A 25,061-nucleotide genomic window follows, 5' to 3' on the forward strand; every position below is an offset into this window, starting at 1 on the left:
CCTGATAGTAAATGAAAAGTGATTTTATTACATACAAAGAGTAAGAATCAAGTGGTTGCAAGTGAAAACACGCAGAGCAAAGGAAATTGCAACTGTAAAAGGAGAGAAAACGTAGAGCTAGTTCTAACACACTCAGAGTATGTCTACACTAGCCACCCTAGTTCGAACTAGGGTGGCTAATGTAGTCATTCGAACTTGCAAATGAAGCCCGGGATTTAAATGTCCTGGGCTTCATTTGCATGTTCTCTGGTGCTGCCATTTTTAAATTCCCCATAGTTTGAACTACCTGCCCATGGCTACTCGCAGCATGGGCTAGGTAGTTCGCATTAAAGCTCCCAATTCAAACTATCGTTACTCCTCCTGCAATGAGGAGTAATGGTAGTTCGAATTAGGAGCTTTAATTAGAACTAGTTAGCCTGTGCCACGTGTCGCCGTGGGCAGGTAGTTCGAACTACGGGTCATTTAAAAATGGCGGTGCCAAGGAATATGCAAATGAAGCCCGGGATTTTTAAATCCCGGGCTTCATTTGCAAGTTCGAATGACTACATTAGCCACCTTATTTCGAACTAGGGTGGCAGTGTAGACATACCCTCAGAGGTTATTGCAAAGTTACCCTAAAACTCTTCTTTTTTCAGCTAAACCTCCATGCCAGGGAAGATCCTTCATACCTGGGGCCTCCGGTTTATTCTCTTGAAGGTCAAGTCAGCCAAAGCCTAAAGAACAGCTCGCTTCCCATTATCTTATAGATTTCACTTTGGGTAGGAAATTGTTCCTCTCTCACACCTTCTTTGGAAAATTACCAGATCAGACCCTACCAGTTAGGGTGCTCACATATTTACCCAAGACTAAATATTGCTTAAACTTCAAAGACAAAGCAGGTACTTTAGAGCCAATACCGCAGACTTTGAGGTGCCCCATCACTAGAAACACCCTCAATGGCTTTCATTTGCACATTTATAATCCTAGACCATCCTCTATCTAACATCTCCAACTTTATGTGCAAGAGTGATACATGCATCAAAATAAAATGCACTGATACAGCAGATTGTGATGTTAAAATTGTTAGGTAGGGGTACTTTGTCCAAAGCATTTTCGAGTTTCCCATAATTGTATCCATAATTCCATTTCATAAAGCATGGGGGTACAAAACTATCACAAGCTGCTCGCCCAGAACCCTGGGTCATCTGAATCTCTCTCTACTTAGTGGCAATGCCTCTCATGTCCTCTCAGAGGTAATGATCCAGGATGGAAGAGGTGACTATGGCACATTCTTCTGTCTCTGCTGTCACCACCATGGCAGAAGGGTAATGAACAAACCCTTCACTTGATGAACACCTTGATTATCCTCTCACGCAGGGGTTTGCTTTTCACACTGTACACGATCGGGTTCATCAGGGGTGGGACAAGCAGGGAGACGTAGCTCAGAATAATCCGAAGCAAAGGAGATGCGTCCTTCACAAATCTGGTTATCACAGACAGGCTGAAATCTGGTGTGTAGAAGAGCAGGACGGCGCAGAGGTGGGAGACACAGGTGTTCAGAGCCCGGAGGCACTCCGCTTGGGACGCGATGCTCAGCACGGTTTTGAGGATCATCACATAAGAGAAGAAGATAAGCAGCAAGTCCAAGCCCCTTGTTAAGATTTTAGTGATCATGCCGTACATGCCTCTTAATCCCACATCCGAACAAGCTAACCTCACAATGTCCTCATTCCGGCAGTAGGAATGGGAGAGGACATTGGATTGACAGTATTGGAACTGCCTCAGGAAAACAGGGAGTGGGATTACCACAGTAAGTGCTCTTATCACACTCACCAGCCCCATCTTGGCTATTCTCGGCAGGGTTAAGATGGAGGCGTATCTCAGTGGGTTACTGATGGCGATGAAGCGGTCAAAGGCCATCAACAAGAGCACACCAGATTCAGTGTACAGAAGGAAGCCAACAAAGTACAGCTGGAGGAAACAGGCGTGGAGGTTGATCTCCCTAAAATTAAAGAAATAAAGGCCCAGGGTGGTTGGCATGGTGGCTATCAAAAAGCCAAGGTCTGTGAGGGCCAACATGGAAAGGAAAATGTACATGGGCTCATGGAGGCTTGGATCTGTTTTTATAATGAACAGAATGACTGAATTACCTACTATCGCAGTAACATAAATTAAGCTGAAGGTGATAGCGATCCAGAGATGGGCATCTTCCTGCCCAAGTATCCTGGTGAGAAGAAACACGGCATGTGAGAATGTGGTGTCATTGAGAGCTGACATCATATACTGAGCAGATACAAGGAGTTTGAAACTTTTCTTCCTGAAAGGAACAAGAAAAGACTAAATGATATTTAATGAGGCAGGTTTTTGCTCCCATTGCAGTTCACCACACACCCAGTTAGCTCAAGGAAGATCAGCCAGAACATACTTTTGGATTTACCGTACTAATAGGAAGACAGGCCCTGCCAGGCTTGATCAGACATGAAGTCCATCAAGTCAGGATTCAGGAGTTAGTATCAAATACTTTGGAGGAAGGTGGAAGAAGCCCTGCAATAGGTATAACAAAACCTGCTCCTGGTGAATGTTTCCCTCCAGCACCCACAGATTAGACACATTTTGGGGTGTAAATCAGGAACGTTGAGAGCTCCTCCAAGAGTATTTACATCTGTCCTCACCGCTGTAATTGGATTTTCTAGTTACCAAGATAAACATCCAGTCCCTTTTTGTTTCCACCTAAGCTCCTAGATCTTGAGGTATCATGTGGCTGGGAGTTCCGCATTGCTGAATTTACATTTGTGGCCTTACCACAGACACCTGTTCTGGCGCTATTGAATCTATTTATAAATGTTTGGCATTGCTGGAAATTCCTAGGGGCTCTTAATTCAATACTACTGATTTCAATGGTATCACTCCATATTTAGAGGTGTAAAGTCATTCCAAGTCTCTTAAATAACTTCAGCAAATGGCCCCAATGACAGACTGTGAGCCCCAGGAATCCCTGCAAGAGAAGCTGAAGCAATTTGCCCACTGGTGTTGTCTGAATACAGAGCTATGGATCATCCTACAGGCTTCTCTTCCTTCTCTCCGGACCTGCATGCTCTCCGCAATCAAGGGTCTGGTACATTCTAAGTTAACACAGACAGCAACTTCCATTGATGAGAGAAGGAGCTGGGAGCACAAATGGGTGACCAGGGCAAACACTAGATTTGCTGTAAAGCCCCTTGGCTGTGTCTAGACTGGCCAGTTTTTCCAGAAAATCAGCTGCTTTTCTGGAAAAACTTGCAAGCTGTCTATACTTGCCGCTTGAATTTCTGCAAAAGCACTGACTTCCTACTGTAAGAAATCAGTGCTTTTTGCGGAAATACTATTCTGCTCCCGTTCGGGCAAAAGTCCCTTTTGCGCAAAACTTTTGTGCAAAAAGACCAGTGTAGACAGCTGAGACTTGTTTTGTGCAAAAAGCCCCGATCGCGAAAATGGCGATCGGGGCTTTTTTGTGGAAAAGGGTGTCTAGATTGGCCACGGACGCTTTTCCGCAAAAAGTGCTTTTGCGGAAAAGTGTCCGTGCCAATCTAGATGCTCTTTTCCGAAAATGCTTTTAATGGAAAACTTTTCCGTTAAAAGCATTTCCGGAAAATCATGCCAGTCTAGACGTAGCCCTAGAGTGTGCCAGTTACATCAGCAATGCTAAATGGGCATAAATTCCCACCATCACACACGCTGTCCTACACCTCAGCTGAGCTCTCCGCTGAAACGAAGAGCAGCCATGTTGTTCTCTCAGGACTTTTCCCTGAGTCTTGCACAGGTTTTGCACCCGGATTGTCTTCCTAAACCTCATGAATATCAGAGTATTAAACAGTTTCTGGTCAGTGACCAGGAGACAATACCATGGAACAGTTCCCTGGACAAAGAGCGAGGAGCACAAAACAATTGCAAACACTCCTGGGAGTTCATCTGCAACACTTTCTAAAGCACAATTCCGGTCCATCCTGAAAAAATGTCAACAACACTGCAGCTGGATTTCAGCACACATACATGCCATCAGAGACATTTTGGGGCATAACATTTGCACCTTGTACCTTAGCTCACACAAGTCAACACATTCCTTGCCCTCCCATCTTCTTACAAAGAAGATTTCTCAGGTTAGAGTCCAGTACGTCCGCTGTCCATCTCTGTCTCTGGTTTTAAAGCTGACTGGTTTTCCCCTGGCTCTGTTCTGTCAGCCTGTTGTCTATCTCTGGAGTAGCAACAGGGACTGGAATCAATATATAAAGTATAAAATATTGATGCTCTGAACTCAGACTCCCGGGTTCTCTGTAACGCCGGCACCTGTTATTCTGGGATAAGGAGGGTTTGCAGAAAGTGGATTTTAAAGTGTAATGCCTGAGTAGTCATGGAAATGGCACTTCATTGCCCACCAGAGAGTTGCCTATTGCTTTTTCTCTACCTTCTTGTGTCTCTCCTGGACACATACAATTCACAGCAACTAGCAGTGGCACTGGAAAAGACTTGGAGCTGGGCTGCCCTATGGAATGGGTGGGTTAAACCTAGCTCCTGGGATGTTTGCTGTGTGGCTACATTGGATTAACAATGTGGAAATATAAGAGATGGCTGCATTGGGTGAAACCAGTCCGGCTCCTCTTAATTTAGCAGCAGCTGGCTGGAAAACAAGCAGGAAGGGAAGCAGCAGCTCAAGAAAAGCCGTTGCTCAGTGAGCACCTCAGGATACAAAAGGTTGGAAAATGCATTTCCTGATTGTGTTTCTGGGAGAAAATGAACCTATAATGATTTGGCAACTTAGCCCTTAGCAGGATCTTGCCCCGAGCACACGGCACCTCTCGACATGGGATCCACCGAGAATCCCTGACTCAGAGCATTGAGGGTTTAATACTCCAAGCTCCTTGGGAATCTCTTTGTACTTAAAAAAAAATGTATGGAGCCCAGGCAGATGTAGCAGAGGAGTTCCCAGATTGTTACCACTGCCTGCCCCCCAGCCCTGTCACTGAGTCACCCCCACAGCCCAGCTGAGTCCTCTCCCGCTGCACAGAACAGCTGCCAATGCAAACAGCCTGCAGCCTTCGCCCTGCACTTGGCATGTTACAGACAGTGAAATCTGTCAACGTACCCAGTTCCTGCTAGAAAGGAGAAGCTGACACCGGAGGTCTTCACTGTAAAGGACAAGGAGTCACCACAGAGGCAGCCTAGACAGCAGGCAGTGTGTGTTCAGATAGGGATGCAACTGCCTTTATGCAGCACGTTTGTACCTTCCTTTGGGGTCAATTGGCCATCAGGGAACTTGAATTGTTTGGCTTTGTGCAGGCTGTATTCTTGGAATCCAACCTTGTCAGCACTGTTCATGTAGTTGCAATTAGTCCCAAGGCTGCCTTCCTCTCACACAGTTGTATGGTCGGATGATGCTGTAACAACTGTCATTTCTCCTAACTAACTATGTACATAAACAAACAAGTTTCTTTGCAGCAGTCTCCTATCCTGTATTGACCATCCAGGCTGCTGGCCCGGGAAGAGAATTTCCACAAAGCTCCATCCATGGACATTTCCCTCAGATTGCTGCAGAAGATTCTGTGGGAGGAATTGGATAAAAGTCTATTAGTGATGGCTACCGGCAGGGTGCATCGGGTCTAGACAGAGGGTGTGTCTAGACTACAGGGTTTTTTCGAAAAAACTATACCTGCCTCTAGACTACCGCTGCGTTCTGTCGACAGTAATTTGACAGAATGTGACAGTTTTGTCGACAGCGGTAAACTTCATTCTATGATGAATATCGCCTTTTTTCGACAGAGATCTGTCGAAAAAAGGTGCTATTGTATGAAAACAGGGTTTTTTCAAATGAGAGTGTCTAGACTCTCTTTCGAAAAAGCAAGCCGCTTTTTTGAAAAATCGTCTTGTTGTGTAGACACTCTTTTTCGACAGATGCTTTTTTGAATGATACAGTTGAAAAAGCCTCTGTCGAAAAAGGTGTGCAGTCTAGACATAGCCAGAGTGACTGACACCCATGGGTGCGCAGCGTTACTTGAAAAGTGTGCCCAAAGAAGATGAGAAAAGGAGGTGTCCCTGATAGATGAAAGAGTTCCCATCTGAATATGAGAAAATGAAATATAGATGGATAGACACATTTAAGAAAACAGGAGAATATGGGCCCTCGCAGGACCCTGTTAAAGTCTGATGCAGTCTTGCATGTTGGCCTCAGGCTGAAGCAAGTATGTGGAAATATATCCTTTTCCCCTTGGTTATAGGGTAAAGGCTTGACTGTAAACTGCTTAAAGTGCTGAACCTGCTAAGTACATGCCCTCGGGCATTGGGTGAGGTCTACTAATAAGTAGTTTAAAGTGCTGAAATCATTCAAGTGCCACTAACAACAAGTAGGATCAAAATTTCCAGAATTATTAAGACATGGTTTATAGAAATGGGGGCCAGACAATGGGCATGGCCTGTATTTTATGAAAGTGCTAACTGCCAAATGGGTAAACAGCTTAGAATAGTGTAGACATAAGTTACCCTATGTCTACACTATAGGGTTTTGTTGTTGTTGTTTTGAAAAAGCTACTCAAATTGTGCCCTGGAATTCGCAACGCTTTTTCCGATTGCTTTTCCAGAAGAGGCTTTTCTGACATTTGGCCCCGTGAAGATGGGGGCAAATGGCGGAAAAGCCTCCTCTTTTGGAGGAACCCTTATTACTCATAGAATGAAGTATACAGGGCTCCCCAAAAGAGCGTGTCTGCTCTTCTGCGAAAAAACATGGAAGAGCAAACCTGTTCCCAGGATGTGGTGGAGTTTTTCCGGGATACCTCCGGTATCTCATTAAGCCCCACAAATATTGGACAAATAGTGTTAAGTAAAATGAGTAGCGTATGGAAGCATGTTGGAATAAAGAAGTGCAAATGGCTGGAACACCACGTGGCAAAAAGGTATGAAGCAACCCAGTCTCGCTTAGGTAAAGGATGCTTCTGCATGCAAGTGCTTTGGGAGGGAGGAACGGAGACGACCTGCAAACTCTGTTCATGTAACCAGAAGTTCTTGGCCTGTACATCCACATCATGCAGTCTAGGACGTCTCCGTGTGAGGGAAGAAACGAGACCAAAACCTCCTGCCCGGAGATTGTTGGGATCAAGGGTGAACTGTAGGTGCATTAGGCTTAAATATTGTAATATAGCTAATTGTGCACTAACTGCTTTGCATTATAGGTATCTTAGGCTAACTGTTTTTAAAATCCATAGAACTTTAAACTAGATTGCATAAGTGATAAATTGGCCTATAATGAATCATGGCTGAAGCCCGTATTGTGACGTATGCTGCGTTTATGTGTCTTGCACTGGGTGAACTATACTGACCCTTTGATGTGCAAAGTTCTTTGGTTATTGTCATTGCTTGAACTTTGAATAAAATAAGAAAGTGGTTAAGTTTAAATCTCTCTCACTGGTCTGTCCTGCGCCTCTGAACCTAAAAGTACAGTGCAAGAACCACCACACAACAAATTGGCATCATACACAGGATTCAGAGAACTCAGGCAGATTTGAGATATTTGTGAGCTATGTCACTGTTTAAGCATGGGAAGGGAGAAAAGGACCAGGGAATGATTCTGGGATGACAACCCAGCAATCATTGGATGATCCTTGCAAATTATATAGCCCAAACTGAACCGCCGATTGGCTGGGTTCGGGAAGACATTCAGAGAATTTGGCAAAAACCAGGGGAATTGGCAGAGATGCTGAAACAGTGTAAGACGAAATTCATCAAGCAATTGTGACTTGATCTCCTGGCTCTTATTAATGGCATTGGAGGCAGGAGACAAAGGCATCGGCGATTGCCGAAAGAAACAAATTACAGGTTCAATTGGAACAAGCAGAAAGCACCATTCAGCTATTAAGACAGGGCATGAGAGAGGCACAGAACTTCACAGACAAACAGGAAAAGAAAATGAATAAGCTTCTGGTAGCTGTTGGGAAACAAACCGCAAATAAGCGGGTGGCCACAGTAACCAGGGGGAAAATTAGTAATAGCAAACTAGCTGCATTTTGCAGAAGTGAGAACTGGGACCCTGAGGCTATGTCTACACTGCAGGCTTCTTGTGCAAGAAACTTTTTGCGGAAGAGATCTTGATTGGCTCTTTATGCGCAAAAATCCCCTGTTGCCTGTCCACATACACCTTTTTGGGCAAGAGCTCTTGCGCAAAAAGGAGACATTCCTCGTAGAAAGAGGAATACCTACACTGCAAAAACCTCTTTGTTCTTTTGATTTATTGTAAATTTACTTGAGCAAAAACGTGCTTGAGGTGTGGATGCGCTGTGAGTTTTTTGCTCAAAAATGGCCATTTTTGCGCCAAAACCCTGTAGTGTAGAAGTAGCCACACAGTCAGGGGCCAAATCTGTTACCAAAAGTGGAGAATTATACTACCTCTGAGCTAACTGATCTACACCAACGTATTAGGTAAACCAGAGGAAACAATATCCACATGGCTGCTCCGTATATATGATCGGATGGGAGAAGCTACTGTGTTAAATAAAGAGGAAATTAGGGCATTAGGAAAGCTAACAACAGACCCCATAATAAACCAGACCTTTAGGAGACTAACAGCCACAGGGAATGTGTGGGAAAAGGTACAAACAGCAGTAAGAGTGGGAGTCATGGGCTGGAGGGGGTGAAACCCTAAAGGAATTAGCCGTGGGATGGTTGTTGTATGGTGGCGGGGGTAGTATAATTACCGATCCCCATAAAGTAGATGTTACAACATCTATGTTCCAGAAGCTAGTAAAAGGAGGACACCGAGGGGCACAGGGTACTTTGATGGGTTTCCAAGGAAACATAACTGGTCAGCCAGTTTGCAAATGCAGTAAATGCACTGGCATCCATGGAAGGCCTGGGGATAGGGAGAGAGCCTCGGGGAAAAGACCGATGTTGTGAAGACAGAACGAGGTGGATGTGGAGGTGGCCGATGACTCTGTAGAGGTGGCCAATGAGTCAAGGGGAGGGCATGAACAATGGGATGGGGTCCCATATGTAAATATGTTACAGAAGTGGCAGCAGCTGACCACTAATATCGGCAGACCAGGGGTTGAGTCTTCAGTTCCTCCTGCTCCTGACCAGACCATTCCCAGTCAAAATAAGGAAAGGGGTGACCAGGGATCCTCACAGGTTTATCCTGATCTGGAGCCCTGGAAAACCAAAGCAACAGATTAGGAGTGGGCCCACCCGGTGGCTACTTTGGCAGTCACAGGAGTGGGCGCCCTAATAGAGTGGATGCTTTAAATTCCCACCCGATAGTTCAATTAAAATTAATTGGGATGCAAATAATTGGGAATTCAGAGATATGCTCATGGATACCGGAGCAGAAGACACAGTTTTTGAGGGGCATATATTCTCCCAAGAGGCCAGAAAATTAAACTTGAAGGTAGTAACAGGGGGAGGAGTGACTGGAACTGCCCGGCCAGTAAAATCAAATTGAAGAACGGGGATGAACTACAATTTCCTGTCCGAAGTGAAAGCTATAAAACAATGGGAAGCATGCCATCCCTTGGGCTTTGGCTGCTGTGACGCCCAAGAGAATAAACCAGATGCCCCAAGGATAAAAATCTTCCCTGGCATGGAGGTTTAGCTGAAAACACAATTAAGGAATCTCTTTACAAACATCTAGACTAATATATGGGAATAAGTAATAGCATAATTTGTGAAGAACAAGTTTGTCATAGGCTGGAAATGGATGACAAGAGAGGGATCACTTGATGATTCCTTGAGTATGTCTGGACTGGCAGGTTTTTCTGGGATAACAGACATATTCTGGAAAAACTCCGCCGTATCCAAAGAAGGCGTTTGCTCTTCCACTTTTTTTTATGAAAGAGCAAATATGGTCTTTCGGGGAGCCCTGTATATCTCATTCTATGGGGAATAAGGGCTCCACCAAAAGAGGAAGCTTTTCCACTATTTGGCCCCATCGAGATGAGGCCAAATGGCGGAAAAGCCTCTTCCAGAAAAGCAATAGAAAAAAGCTACGCAAATTGTGGAGAGCAATTTGCGTAGCTTTTTCCAATAAAAGAGTGCAGTCTAGACCTACTCCCGGTTCTGTTGACTCCTTCTGGGGCATCAGGTATTGGCCATTGTGGGAAGACAGGACACTGGGCTGGAAGAATCTTTGGTCTAACCCAGGGTGGCTGTTTTTATGGTCTTATGTTCCTGGTCTCCAGCAACCAAGGCACACAACTGAGATCACCCCCAACCCTACCCGAAGAGCAACAAAGATGCTGAATCACCTCAGATTTGAAGAGAATGCAATTTCAAGCCCAGAAATCAGGAAACCCATTCCCCAAAGGGGATCAGAATCCCAAATAACTGACTGCTCCCCCAGGTAACAATTATGTACACTCGGCTTATCGTAGAATACTAGGACTGGAAGGGACCTCGAGAGGTCATTGAGTCCAGTCTCCTGCCCTCATGGCTGGACCCAGTACTGTCTAGACCATCCATGATAGACATTTATCTAACCTACTGTTAAATATCTCCAGAGAGGGCAATTCCACAACCTGCCTGGGCAATTTATTCCCGTATTTAACCATCTTGACAGTTAGGAACTTTAGCCTAATGTCCAACCTAAACCTCCATTGCTGCAGTTTAAGCCCAGTGCTTCTTGTTCTATCCTCAGAGCCACGAAGAACAAGTTTTCTCCCTCCTCCTTGTTGGTTTATTAGGTGATGAGCTTTCGTGGGCCATACTCACTTCCTCTGGCCCACGAAAACTCATCACCTAATGAACCATATTGTTAGTCTTTAAAGTGCTGCATAGTCCTGTCTTTTGTTTCAGCAAGATCAGACTAACACGGCTACATCTCTATTACCCTCCTCCTTGTGATGACATTTTAGATGCCTGAAAACCGCTATCATGTCCTCTCTCAGTCTTCTCTTTTCCAAACTAACCTTAATAGTAAATAAAAGTGATTTTATTAAGTGCAAACAGTAGGATTCAAGTGATTCAAGTGAAAAGAGGCAGAGCAAAGGAAATTACAAATTAAAAAAACGGAAAATGTACAGCTAGTTCTAACATACTCAAGTTTATTGCAAAGTTACCGTAAAACTCATCTCTTTTTCAGCTAAATCTCCATACCAGGGAAGATCCTTTATTGCTGGGGCCTCTGGTTTATGCTCTTGGGTATCAAGCCAGCCAAAGCGCATGGGACAGCTCGCTTCCCATGGTCTTAGAGATTTCACTTTGGGTGAGAAATTGCAGTCCTCTCTCCCACCTTCCATGGAAAATTACCTGCTCAGACCTTACCAGTTGGGGGGGTCACATGTTTACCTAAGAACACCTATTGCTTAGACTTAAAGGACAATCACCCACACAATCACCCAGACTTTGAGGTACCCCAGCATTGGAAACGCCCTTGATGACTTTCATTTGCACATTTAAAAACATAAACTCTTCCATTCCCCATATCTCTAACTTTACATACAAAATGATACATACACCAAAATAATATGTACAAATCCAGCATATTGTGACATTACAATTGATAAGTTACACGGAGTAGTTTGTACAAAGCATCTTTGAGTTATGCATAATCTTGTCCATATTTCCTAACACATAGGGGGAACAAAAAATGGACACAGACCCCTCTCCCAATGACTCTGGTCTTCTCTCTCCAGTAGAACATGTCATCTCAGATATAACGATCCAGGATGGAATACGTGACTATAGAAAGTTTTTCTGTCTCTGATGTCACCAGTGCTGCAGGGGGGTGATGAACGGCCTCTTCATTTGATGAACACTTTCATTATTCTAGCACGCAGGGGTTTGCTTTTCACGCTGTAAACGATTGGATTCATCAAGGGTGGGACAAGCAGGGAGACGTAGCTCAGAAGAATCCGAAGCAAAGGAGAAGTGTCCTTTACGAATCTGGTTATTACAGACAGGCTGAACTCTGGTACGTAGAAGAGCAGGACAGCGCAGAGATGGGAGACGCAGGTGTTCAGGGCCCTGAGGCACTCTGCTTGGGAAGCGATGCTCAGCACTGTTTTGAGGATCATCACGTAAGAGATGAAGATGAGCAGCAAGTCCATCCCCATTGTTAAGGTCTTAATGATCAAGCCGTACATGCTGCTAGGTCTGATATCCGAACAGGCCAATTTCAACATGTCCTCCATCCGGCAGTAGGAATGTGAGAGGACATTGGCTCGACAATATTGGAACTGTCTCAGGAAAAGGGGAACTGGGACTATTATGGCAAGTGCTCTTAGCACACTCACCAGCCCCAACTTGGCTATTCTCGGCAGGGTTAAGATGGAAGCGTATCTCAGTGGGTTACTGATGGCGATGAAGCGGTCAAAGGCCATCAACAGAAGCACGGCAGATTCAGTGTATAGAAGAAAGGCTACAAAGTTCACCTGGAAAATACAGGAATGGAGGCTGATCTGCCTAAAATTAAAGAAGTATATACCCAGTGTCGTCGGCATGGTGGCTATCAAAAAGCCTAGGTCTGTGGTGGCCAACATGGAAAGGAAAATGTACATGGGCTCATGCAGGCTTCGGTCTGTTTTTATAATGAACAGAATGACTGAATTGCCTACTATCGCAATAGCATAAATTAAGGAGAAGGAGATGGAGATCCAGAGATGAGCGTCCTCTAGCCCCGGTATCATAGCGAGGAGGAACACGGTATGTGTGAATGAGGTGTCATTGACATCTGACATCATGTACTGAGCAGATACAAGGAGTTTGAACTTTTCTTCCTGAAAGGAACAAGAAGAAAGTAAATGATATTTAATTAGACAGATTTCTGCTCTCAGTGCAGGTCAACACACAGCCAGGAGCTCAAAGATCAGTCAGAACATAATCAACATAGTCTTTGATTTACAGCACTGACAGGAAGAAAGGCACTGCCCGACTGTATCAGGATTCAGTGGCCAGTTCCAGATGATTTGGAGAAAGGAGGACGGATCCTTTCAATAGCCAGGTGTGACAAAACCTGCCCCAGGATATATTTCCCCAAAACACCCACAGATTAGACACATTGTGTGGGGGTAAATCAGGAATGTTTAGAGCTCTTCCAAAAGAGCTTAACTCTGTCCTCCCCACTGTAATCAGGTTTACTGAACACCACTATAAACATGCAGTCCCTCTTTGAATCCTCGTAAGCTCCTAGACCCTTTAGTATCTGGGGATAGGAGTTCCCCAGCCTGCTGGAGCACTGTGTGAATTTACCATTGTGACCTTCCTACAGACACTCGTTCTGGCCTTTCACTTCTGTGTGTGGCCCATTCTAGCATGATGTGTGCAATTATATATATATATTTCACCACTCCTAAGAGTCCAGATTACACCACTAACACTTCGGAGAAGTTGCTAGACATTCTTAAGGGTTCTTTATACAATAATGTTGATTTCAATGTCATCAGTCCAGATTTAGAGGTGTGAATTCAATACAAGTCTCTTAATTTATCACATGCTCCCAACGATAGACTCTGAGCCCCAGGAATCCCTGCAAGAGAATCTGAAGTGATTTGCCTGCTGGTGTTGTCTGAATCCAGAGATATGGCTCATCCTACAGGCTTCTCTTCCTCTCCCCAGGAAGGGCCTGATACGTTCTAAGTGAACAGAGACATCAACTTCAGCTGATGGGAGAAGGGGGTTGGGAGCACAAATGGGTGACCAGGGCAAACACTTGATTTCCACTAATAGCCATTTGAGTGTGCCATAGTGATAGAAATGTAGCCGTGTTAGTCTGGTGTAGCTGAAGCAAAATACAGGACTATGTAGCACTTTAAAGACTAACAAGCTGGTTTATTAGGTGATGAGGTTTCGTGGGCCAGATCCACTTCCTCAGATCAAATAGTGGAAGAAAATTGGCACAACCTTATATACCAAAGGATACATTTGAAAAAAATGAACACATATGAAAAGGAGAAATCAAATTTCAGAACAGAAGGGAGATGGTGGGGGGAGGTAAATGTCTGTGTGCTAATAATATTAGAGGTGATAACTGGGGAAGCTATCTTTGTAACGGGTAAGATAATTAATGTCTTTTTTTAAACCTAGGTGAAAAGTGTTGAATTTAAGTTTGAACGACAGTTGTCTCAACGACTTGATTACCCTGCATCCTGCTTCAAAGACCTTTTAACACCAGACTTGAAAGAGAATCCTCTGAACTGTCAATCATACTTAAATTCGACACTTTTCAGCTAGGTCTAAACAAAGACATTAATTATCTTACCCATTACAAAGATTGCTCCCCCAATTATCACCTCTAACATCATTAGCTCACAGACATTTACTTCCCGACCTCCTCCCCCTTCTGTTCTGAAATTTGATTGTATCCTTTGGTATATACAGTTATGCCAATTTTCTTCCACTATTTGATCTGGGGATGTGGGTCTGGCCCACGAAAGCTCATCACCTAATAAACCACCTTGTTAGTCTTTAAAGTGCTACATAGTCCTGTTTTTTGCTTGAGTGTGCCAGTTACTTCAGCCACGCTCCTGCAAAAGCTGATGGGCATAAATGGTCACCATCACACTCTCAGGACTTTTCCCTAAGTCTTGCATAGGTTTTGCACCTGGATTATCTTCCTGAACCTCCTGAACATCAATATATGAAACAGCGTCTGCTCAGTTACAAGGAGACAATATCATGGGACTGTTCCCTGGAAAAAGCGTTAGTAGCACAAAACAATTGTAGAAGATTCAGGAGGCTAGCCAAGTGAGTTCATCTGTATAGGATAAACTTAAAAAAAACAACAAAAAGTCTGGTAACATAGATTCATAGAATCATAGAATATTAGGACTGGAAGGGACCTCGAGTGGTCATCGAGTCCAGTTCCCTGCCCTCATGGCAGGACCCAGTACTGTCTAGACCATCCCTTACAGACATTTATCTAACCTACTGTTAAATATGTCCACAGATGGAGATTCCACAACCTCCCTGGGCAATTTATTCCAGTGTTTGACTACCCTGACTGTTAGGAACTTTTTTCCTAATGTCCAACCTAAACCTCCCTTGCTGCAGTTTAAGCCCATTGCTTCTTGTTCTATCCTGAGAGGCCAAGATGACCAAGTTTTCTCCCTCCTCCTTATAACACCCTTTTAGATACCTGAAAACGGCTATCATGTCTCCCCTCAATCTTCTCTTTTCTAAACTAAACAAATCCAAATCTTTCAGCCTTCCTTCATAGCTCATGTTCTCTAAACCTTTAATCATTCTTGTTGCTCTTCTCTGGACCCTCTCCAATTTCTCCACATCCTTCTTGAAATGCGGTGCCCAGAACTGGTCACAATACTCCAGTTGAGGCCTAACTAGCGCAGAGTAGAGCAGAAGAATGACTTATCGTGTCTTGCTCACAACACTCCTGTTAATGCATCCCAGAATCATGTTTGCTTTTTTCGCAACAGCATCACACTGCTGACTCATATTCAGCTTGTGGTCCACTATCACCCCTTTCTGCTGTACTCCTTCCTAGACAGACACTTCCCATTCTGCATGTTCTGCATGTGTGAAACTGATTGTTCCTTCCTAAGTGGATCACTTTACATTTGTCTTTATTAAATTTCATCCTGTTTACCTCAGACCATTTCTCCAATTTGTCCAGATCATTTTGAAAGCTCATAACACAATCTACAAGTTTTTTTAATCTTTCAAGTACTATCAGACTATTGGGCTGTGTCTACATTGGCACCCTTTTCCGGAAAAGGGATGCTAATGAGACACTACAGAATTGCAAATGCCGCAGGGGATTTAAATATCCCCCGCGGCATTTGCATGAACATGGCTGCCGCTTTTTTCTGGCTCGGGGTTTTGCCGGAGAAAAACGCCAGTCTAGACTGGATCTTGCAGAAAATAAACCCTTTTCTGCAAGATCCCTTATTCCTACTTGAAAGAATGGAATACTTGAAAGTAGGAATAAGGGATCTTGCGGAAAAGGGTTTATTTTCTGCAAGATCCCGTCTAGACTGGCACTTTTCTCCAGCAAAACCCCGAGCCGGAAAAAAGCAGCAGCCATGTTCATGCAAATGCTGCGGGGGATATTTAAATCCCCCGCGGCATTTGCAATTCCAAAGTGTCTCATTAGCATCCCTTTTCCGGAAAAGGGTGCCAATGTAGACACAGCCTTGTTATTTTTTTAAGAGTAAAACAATTGCAAACACTTTTGTGAGCTCTTCTACACAAATGGGTGACCAGGGCAAACACTAGATTTCCACTAATAGCCACCTGAATGTGCCAGTTACAACAGCCATGCTCCTGCAAAAGCTGAGGGGCATAAATGGTCACCATCACACTCTCAGGACCCTTCCCTGAATACTTGCACAAGTTTTGCAATTGGATTATCACCTTGAACTTCCTGAATATCAGGTTTCTAAAGCACAAATCGGGCTCTTCCTGTAAAAATGTTTGCTATGCTGCTGTGGGTTTCAATACACATACATGCCACCAGAGACATTTTTGGCATAACTTTTGCACTATATACCTTAGCACACACAAGTCAACCCATTTCTTCCTCTCTCATCTTCTTACATGGAAGATTTCTCAGGTTGCAGTCTAATATCTCCACTGTCCCGCTCTGTCCCTGTGTTTAGAGCTGATTGGTTCATCCCAGATTCTGTTCTGTCAGACTGTTGCCTTTCTCTGGAGCAGTAACAAGCAATGGAATCAATATGTAAAATATTTATTCTCTGAACTCACACTCTCTGGTTCCCAGTAACCCCAACGCCCGTTATTCGGGCATGAGGAGGGTTTGCAGAAAGTGGATTTTAAAGTCTGATACCAGAGTATTCATGGAAATGGCACTTCATTGCCCACAGGAGTGTTGCCTATTGCTCTCTCTCCCTCCCTCGCTGTGTCTCACCTGGATACATAAAATTCACAGCAACTGGCAGAGGAACTGGAACAAAAATGGAGCTGGGCTGCCCTACGAATGGGTGGGTTAAACCTGGGATGCTTCTGTGTGGCTACATTGGATTGACTATGTGGCGGTAGAGGAGATGGTTCTATTGGATGAAACCAGTCTGGCCATACTTAGTTTATCAGCAGGCTGCTGGAAAACAAGCAGGAAGGGAAGCAGCAGCTCAAGAAAAGCCGTCGCTCCTTGAGCACCTCAGGATACATAAGGTTGGAAAATGCATTTGCTAATTGTGTTTCCAGACCAAAAAAAAAAAAGCTGAGGTGATTTCGCAACTCAGCCCTTAGCAGGATCTCACCCAGAGCACAGGGCACCTCTGGAAATAGGACCCATCCAGAAATCCTGTCTCAACGCACTGAGGGTATAACACTCCAACCACATTGGGAAACTCTTTCTGCTAAAAAGAGACGTATGGAGCGCAGGCAGGTGTAGCAGAGGAGTTCGCAGCTTGTTACCACTTCCTGCCCCCCAGCCCTGTCACTCTGAGTCACCCCGACAGCCCAGCTGAGTCCTCTGCCACTGCACAGAACATCTGCCAATGCAAACAGCCTGCAGCCTTAGCTCTGCACTTGTCATGTTACAGACAGTGACACCTGCCAACGTACCGAGTTCCTGCTTGAAGGGAGCCGCTGACACTGGAGGTCTGCACCTTCAAGGAGAGGAAGTCACCACAGAGACAGCCTGGACAGCAGGCAGTGAGTGTTCAGCTAGGGAGGCAACTGCCTTTAAGCAGCATGTTCGTACCTTCCCTTGGGGGCCCCTTGGCCACCAGGGAACTTGAGTTGTTTGGCTTTCTGCAGGCTCCATTCTTGGAATCTAGTCTAGTCAGCACTGTTCGTGTAGTTTCAATTAGTGCCCAAGGCTGCCTTCCTCGGATGTAGCTGAATGGTAGGAGGATGCTGTTAGAGCTGTGATCTCACGTAACTAACTATGTATGTAAACAAAGAAACACATGTCTTTGCAGCGGTCCCCTCTCCTGTATTGACCACACAGGCTGCTGGCCAGAGAAGGGAATTTCCACAAACCTCCATCTATACACATTTCTCTCAGATTGCTGCAGAATGCTGTGTGAGAGGGACTGGATCAAAATGTAGTATGATGCCCCCAGTCTGGTGCATCAGGTCAAGACGGAGTGACTGACCTCTATAGCTGTGCCGGGTTACTGGAGAGTGTGCCCAAGGATGTTGAGAAGAGGAAGTGTCGGAGCCCAGACAGAGGAAAGAGTTCCCATTTGAATATGAGAAAATGGAATTTAGATGGACAGACACATTTAAGAAAACAGGAGACGATAGGCCCTCACTGGGCATATCTTATAGTGTGCAGCCCCTAATGGCACATGAATGGTTAATTTAGACAATGGGTGTATTTGTGAGTGTGACCACTGAAAAATTTGGGGAAAATATGACAGGAAAAGGGCTGAGGAGGAGTCCGTACAGTGTTCTCTGGCTTGACAAGAGTTCTGGCTTAGAAGCCAGGTGCTGTTAAAGTTTGGTGCAGGAGGGCCTCAGGATGAGGCAAGTATGAGGAAAGATAAATTTTGCCCTCGGTCATGGGATAAGGGTTGACCGTAAACTGCTTAAAGTGCCGAACCTGCTAAGTTCATGCCCTCGGGCATTGGGCGACATCGACTAATAAGTAGTTTCAAATGCTGAAATCATTCAAGTGGATACCACTAAAACCAAGCAGGATCAAATTTTCCGGAATTATAATGACGTGGTTTATGGAAATAGGGGGAGACACAACGGGCAGTTCCTGGCTGTGTCTAGACTGGCAAGTTTTCTTGCCAGCTCTCTACACTGGCTACTTGAATTTGAGCAAAAGCACTGACTTTCTACTGTCTGAAATAAGCGCTTCTTGCGCAAATACTATGCTGCTCCCGTTCGGGCAAAAGCCCTTTTCCGGAAATGGTTTTCCGCAAAAGGGCCAGTGTAGACACCTGAAAACTGTTATGCACAAAAAAGCACCGATGGCGGAAACGGCGATCGGGGCTTTCTTGCGCAAAACCGCCTCCAGATTGGCACGGACGGTTTTCCGCAAAAAGTGCTTTTGGGGAAATGCGTCCGTGCCAATCTAGACGCTCTTTTCCACAAATGCTTTTAACGGAATAACTTTTCTGTTAAAAGCATTTGCGGAAAATCATGCCAGTCTAGACGTAGCCCCTGTGTTTTACAAAAGTGCTAACCAGAAAAAGCGTAAACAGCTTAGGAGAATGGCGTCAATTAGGTTATGTCTCTACTTTAGGGTTTTTTTCTGAAAAGGCTACAGAAATTGCACTCTGTTGACACTTGCCCTATGCTTTCTGGGGCCTCTCACCACCCTGCCCTGCTGGGCCAGATCTTCTGGTCTCCACCAGCCAAGACACCGAGCTGAAAAACCCCCCCATCCAACCCACAAACAGAAATAGAGACATTAACTCTGTTTAGGTCTGATGAGAATGCAGTTTCAGGCACAGTAATCAGGAAGCCTACTCTCCAAATGCGATCAGAACCCAAATTAAATCATTCTGGGTAGCTGCCTTTAACAATGAAAGGAGGATGTGCACACTGATTGCTCCCCCAGGTAACAATTATTTGCACTCAGTCTGATAATCAATAAAATTGTTTTTATTAAGTACAATCAGTAGGGGTCAAGGAGCTACAAGTGAAAACAGGCAGAGCAAAGGAAATTACAATTTTAAAATAACAGAAACAGCAGAAATAGTTCTAAAACACTCGAGCTTACAGCAAAGTTACCCTAAAATTCTTCTTTTTTCAGCTAAAACTCCATGCCAGGGAAGATCCTTTATCCCTGGGGCCTCCGGTTTATTCTCTTAGTCCAAAGACTAAGTGACAGCTTACTTCCCATTATCTTATAGATTTCACTTTGGGCAGGAAATTGTAGTTCTCTCTTCTAATTCTCAAGGAAAATTAAATGATCAGACCCTGCCAGTTGGGGCGGTCACATGTTTACCTAAGACCAACTGTTGCTTAGGCTTAAAAGACAAATTGGGTGCTTACAGGCAATAGCCCAGACTTCGAGATGTCCCATCATTGGAAACAGCCTTGCTGGCTTTCCTTTGTACTTTTAAAAACATTAAACCATTCCCTACCCAACATCTCTAACTTTACATGCAAGAGAAATCATAAGCATTGATATCGCCGATTGTGATATAACGGTGGTAAGTTACATGAGGTTCTTTGTCTAAAGCATCTTCCACTTACGAATAATTGTATCCATAAGTCAAATTCATAAAACAAAGGGGGTACAAAACAGTCATGAGCCCAGTACCCTCTGTTTTAGATTCCATCTGAACCTTTCTTTATATACTGGCAATCAGTAGCTCATGTCCTCTCAAATTTAAGGATTCAGGACCGAATAGGTGACTATGGCATGTTTTTCTGTCTCCGGTGTCATCAGCACTGCAGAGGGGTGATGAACGGAACCTTTACTTGGTGAACACCTTGATTATCCTCGCACGCAGGGGTTTGCTTTTCACACTGTACACGATCGGGTTCATCAGGGGTGGGACAAGCAGGGAGACGTAGCTCAGAATAATCCGAAGAAAAGGAGACGCGTCCTTCAAGAATCTGGATATCACAGACAAGCTGAACTCTGGTGTATAGAAGAGGAGGACAGCGCAGAAGTGGGAGACACAGGTGTTTAGGGCTCTCAGGCTCTCCGCCTGGGATGCGATGCTCAGCACGGTTTTGAGGATCATCACATAAGAGAAGAAGATGAGCGGAAAGTCCAACCCCATTGTTAAGACTTTAATGATCAAGCCATACATGCCTCTTAATCCCACTTCCGAACAAGCCAACTTCAGGATGTCCTCATTCCGGCAGTAGGAAAAGATGAGGACATTGGATCGACAGTATTGGAACTGCTTCAGGAAAACGGGGAGTGGGATTACAACAGTCAGTGCTCTTATCACACTCACCAGCCCCATCTTGGCTATCCTTGGCAGGGTTAAGATGGAACCATATCTCAGCGGGTTACTGATGGCGATGAAGCGGTCAAAGGCCATCAACAAGAGCACACCAGATTCAGTGTACAGAAGGAAGCCAACAAAGTACACTTGGAGGAAACAGACGTGGAGGTTGATCTCCCTAAAGTTAAAGAAATAAAGGCCCAGTGTTGTTGGCATGGTGGCTATCAAAAAGCCAAGGTCTGTGAGGGCCAACATGGAAAGGAAAATGTACATGGGCTCATGGAGGCTTGGCTCAGTTTTTATAATGACTAGAATGACAGAATTGCCTACTATCGCAATAGCATAAATTAAACCAAAGGCGATAGATATCCAGAGATGGAAGTCTTCCTGTCCGGGTATCCCAGAGAGAAGGAATATGACATGTGAGAATGTGGTGTCATTGACATCTGACTTCATGTGCCGAGCAGATACAAGGAGTTTGGAACTTTTCTTCCTGAAAGGAACAAGAAGAGATTCAAGTATATTTAACGAGGTAGTATTCTGCTCTTTGTGCAGGTCAATACATACCCAGGAGCTCAAGGAAGACCAGCCAAACATAATGTTGGATTTACAGCACTGACAGGAAGACAGACTCTGCCAGATTGGAGCAGACCTGCAGTCCATCAACTCAGTCTTCAGTGGCTAGTGCCAGAAGCAATGGAGGAAGATGGACGAAGCCTTGCAATAGGAATAACGAAACCTGCTCTGAGGCAATCTTCCCCCCCAACACACACAAATTAGATTCATTTTGGGGTGCAATCAGTGATGCGTGGGCTCTTCCAAGACTTTTAAATTTCTCCTCACCATTGTTATTGGACATTCTGGTTACCAAGATTAATATCCAGGCTTTGTTTGTTTCCTCCTAAACTCCTAGACTCTTTAATATATTGTGTCAGGAAGTTCTGCAGCTTACTTGAGCACTGTCTGAATTTACATTTGGGACCTTCCTACAGAAACCCTTTCTGGCCCTTCACATCAAAATAGAATCATAGAATCATAGAATAATAGGACTGGAAGGGACCTCGAGAGGTCATCGAGTCAAGTCCCCCGCCCTCAAGGCAGGACCAAGCTCCACCTACACCATCCCTGACAGATGTCTATCTAACCTGTTCTTAAATATCTCCAGAGAGGGAGATTCCACCACCTCTCTTGGCAATTTATTCCAATATTTGACCACCCTGACAGTTAGGAACTTTTCCTAATGTCCCATCTAAACCTCCCCTGCTGCACTTTAAGCCCATTACTCCTTGTCCTGTCCTCAGTATCCAAGAGGAACAAATTTTCTCCTTCCTCCTTGTGACACCCTTTTAGATATTTGAAAACAGCTATCATGTCCCCCCTTAATCTTCTTTTTTCCAAACTAAACAAGCCCAGTTCATGAAGCCTGGCTTCATAGGTCATGTTCTCTAAACCTTTAATCATTCTTGTCGCTCTTCTCTGTACCCTTTCCAATTTCTCCACATCTTTCTTGAAATGTGGCGCCCAGAACTGGACACAGTACTCCAGCTGAGGCCTAACTAGTGCAGAGTAGAGCGGCAGAATGACTTCACGAGTTTTGCTTACAACATACCTGTTGATACAACCTAGAATCATATTTGCTTCTTTTGCAACAGCATCACACTGTTGACTCATATTCAGCTTGTGGTCCACTATGACCCCTAGATCCCTTTCTGCCATGCTCCTTCCTAGACAGTCGCTTCCCATCTTGTATGTATGGAACTGATTGTTCCTTCCTAAGTGGAGAACTTTGCATTTCTCTTTATTAAACCTCATCCTGTTTACCACTGACCATTTCTCTAACTTGCTAAGGTCATTTTGAATTATGTCCCTATCCTCCAAAGAAGTTGCAACTCCACCCAGTTTGGTATCATCTGCAAACTTAATAAGCGTATTCTCTATCCCAATATCTACATCATTGATGAAGATATTGAACAGTACGGGTCCCAAAACAGACCCTTGCGGAACTCCACTTGTTATCCCTTTCCAGCAGGATTTAGAACCGTTAACAACAACTCTCTGACTACGGTTATCCAGCCAATTATGCACCCACCTTATCGTGGCCCTATCTAAGTTATATTTGCCTAGTTTATCAATAAGAATATCATGCGAGACCATATCAAATGCCTTACTAAAGTCTAGGTATATGATCCACCGCTTCTCCCTTATCCACAAGGCTCGTTATCCTATCAAAGAAAGATATCAGATTAGTTTGGCATGACTTGTTCTTCACAAACCCATGCTGGCTATTCCCTATCACTTTATTACCTTCCAAGTGTTTGCATATGATTTCCTTAATTACCTGCTCCATTATCTTCCCTGGGACAGACGTTAAACTGACCGGTCTGTAGTTTCCTGGGTTGTTCTTATTCCCCTTTTTATAGATGGGCACTATATTTGCCCTTTTACAGTGTTCTGGAATCTCCCCTGTCTGCCATGATTTTTCAAAAATCATAGCTAAAGGCTCAGATACCTCCTCTATCAGCTCCTTGGGTATCCTGGGATGCATTTCATTAGAACCTGGTGACTTGCTGACATCTAACTTTCCGAAGTGATTTTTAACTTGTTCTTTGTGTATCCTATCTTCTAAACTTACCCTCTCTCTACTTGTGGTCTTATGTGGTCCATGGTTGCATAACGTGTGCGAACATGCCATGTATGTGGTGAAAATAATCATTCAATATATTTGTCTTCCATTGACACTATTTCTAAATGTCCGTCATTGCCTCAGTGTATATTTATCTGTTTATTTTCTCCTCTCCAGAGAGTCCACATTAGGACCCTGGGTCTTTGGAGAAGTTGCTAGAAAACCATAGGGGTTCTTAATTCAATGACATTGTTTTCAATGACATCAGTCCAGATCTGGACGTGTGAATTCAATACAAGTCTCTTAACTTCAACACATGCTCCCAGTGAAAGACTCTGAGCCCCAGGAATCCCTGCAAGAGAAGCTGAAGCAATTTGCCCACCAGTGTTGTCTGAATCCAGAGATACCGATTGTCCTACAGGTTTCTCTTCCATCTCTCAGGACATGAATGTTCTCCCCATGCAAGGGTCTGGTACGTTTTAAGCTACCACAGAGAGCAACTGCCCAACTGTATCAGGATTCAGTGGCCAGTGCCAGATGATTTGGAGAAAGGAGGACGGATCCTTTCAATATGCAGGTGAGACAAAGACTGCCCCAGGAAATATTTCCCCAAAACAACCACAGATTAGACACATTGTGTGGTGTAAATCAGGAATGTTTAGAGCTCTTCCAAAAGTGCTTAACTCTGTCCTCCCCACTGTAACTGGGTTTACTGAACACCGCTATAAACATGCAGTCCCTCTTTGAATCCTCATTAGCTCCTAGACCCTTTAGTATCTGGGGCTAGGAGTTCCCCAACCTGTGGGGGAATGTGTGAATTTACCTTTGTGACCTTCCTACAGACACCCATTCTGGCCTTTCACTTCTGTGAGTGACCCATTGCAGCATGATGTGTGCAAATATATATATATAAATATGTATGTATGTATTTTCACCACTCCTGGGAGTCCAGATTACGCCACTAATACTTGGGAGAAGGGCTAGAAATTCTTAAGGGTTCTTTAAACAGTAACATTGATTTCAATGGCATCAGTCTGGATTTAGAGGTTTGAATTCAATACAAATCTCTTAACTTATCACATGCTTCCAATGACAGACTCTGAGCCCCAAGGATCTCCGCAAGAGAAGCTGAAGTGATTTGCCTTCTGGTGTTGTCTGAATCCAGAGATATGGATCATCCTATAGGCTTCTCTTCCTCCTCCCAGGACTTGCGTGTTCTCCCCAGGAAGGGTCTGATACATTCTAAGTGAACAGAGACAGCAACTTCAGCTGATGGGAGGAAGGGGTTGGGAGCACAAATGGGTGACTGGGCAAACACTAGATTTCCACTAATAGCCACTTGAGTGTGCCAGTGACTTCAGCCATGCTCCTGCAAAAGCTGATAGGCATAAATGGTCACCATCTCACACTCAGGACTTTTCCCTAAGTCTTGCATAGCTTTTCCACCAGGATTATCTTCCTGAACCTCCTGAACATCAATATATGACACAGCTTCTGCTCAGTTACCAGGAGACAATACCTTAGGACTGTTCCCTGGACAAAGAGCTAGTAGAACAAAAAAATTGCAGAAGATTCAGGGGGTTACCCGAGTTAGTCTGTATGGGATACACTTAAAAAAACAACAAACAGTCTGGTAGCGCTTGAAAAACTAACAAAACATAGACTCA

General features: G+C 44.3%; 3 protein-coding genes across 3 annotated transcripts; all 3 read right to left on the reverse strand.

Annotated features, from left to right (window-relative positions):
* Positions 1–1,320: 1,320 nt before the first annotated feature.
* On the reverse strand, positions 1,321–2,256 carry LOC102457304 (olfactory receptor 51G2-like). Its single transcript, XM_006132436.3, has one exon. The coding sequence runs from the start codon at positions 2,254–2,256 to the stop codon at positions 1,321–1,323; it is 936 nt and encodes a 311-aa protein (XP_006132498.3).
* Positions 2,257–11,179: 8,923 nt separating this feature from the next.
* Positions 11,180–12,690, reverse strand: LOC102457054 (olfactory receptor 51G2-like). The gene has a single exon (XM_006132435.3). It carries the CDS (start codon positions 12,666–12,668, stop codon positions 11,730–11,732), a length of 939 nt encoding a protein of 312 aa, XP_006132497.2. The 5' UTR covers positions 12,669–12,690; the 3' UTR covers positions 11,180–11,729.
* A 7,598-nt stretch (positions 12,691–20,288) lies between these two features.
* Positions 20,289–23,435, reverse strand: LOC102456813 (olfactory receptor 51G2-like). Its single transcript, XM_075925537.1, has 2 exons — positions 23,404–23,435; positions 20,289–21,264 (listed from the first exon to the last, which is right to left on the reverse strand). The coding sequence occupies exons 1-2, from the start codon at positions 23,433–23,435 to the stop codon at positions 20,289–20,291; spliced, it is 1,008 nt and encodes a 335-aa protein (XP_075781652.1).
* Positions 23,436–25,061: the final 1,626 nt, after the last annotated feature.

Source organism: Pelodiscus sinensis, chromosome 1, assembly GCF_049634645.1.
Source record: "Pelodiscus sinensis isolate JC-2024 chromosome 1, ASM4963464v1, whole genome shotgun sequence".
Taxonomy (NCBI): domain Eukaryota; kingdom Metazoa; phylum Chordata; order Testudines; family Trionychidae; genus Pelodiscus; species Pelodiscus sinensis.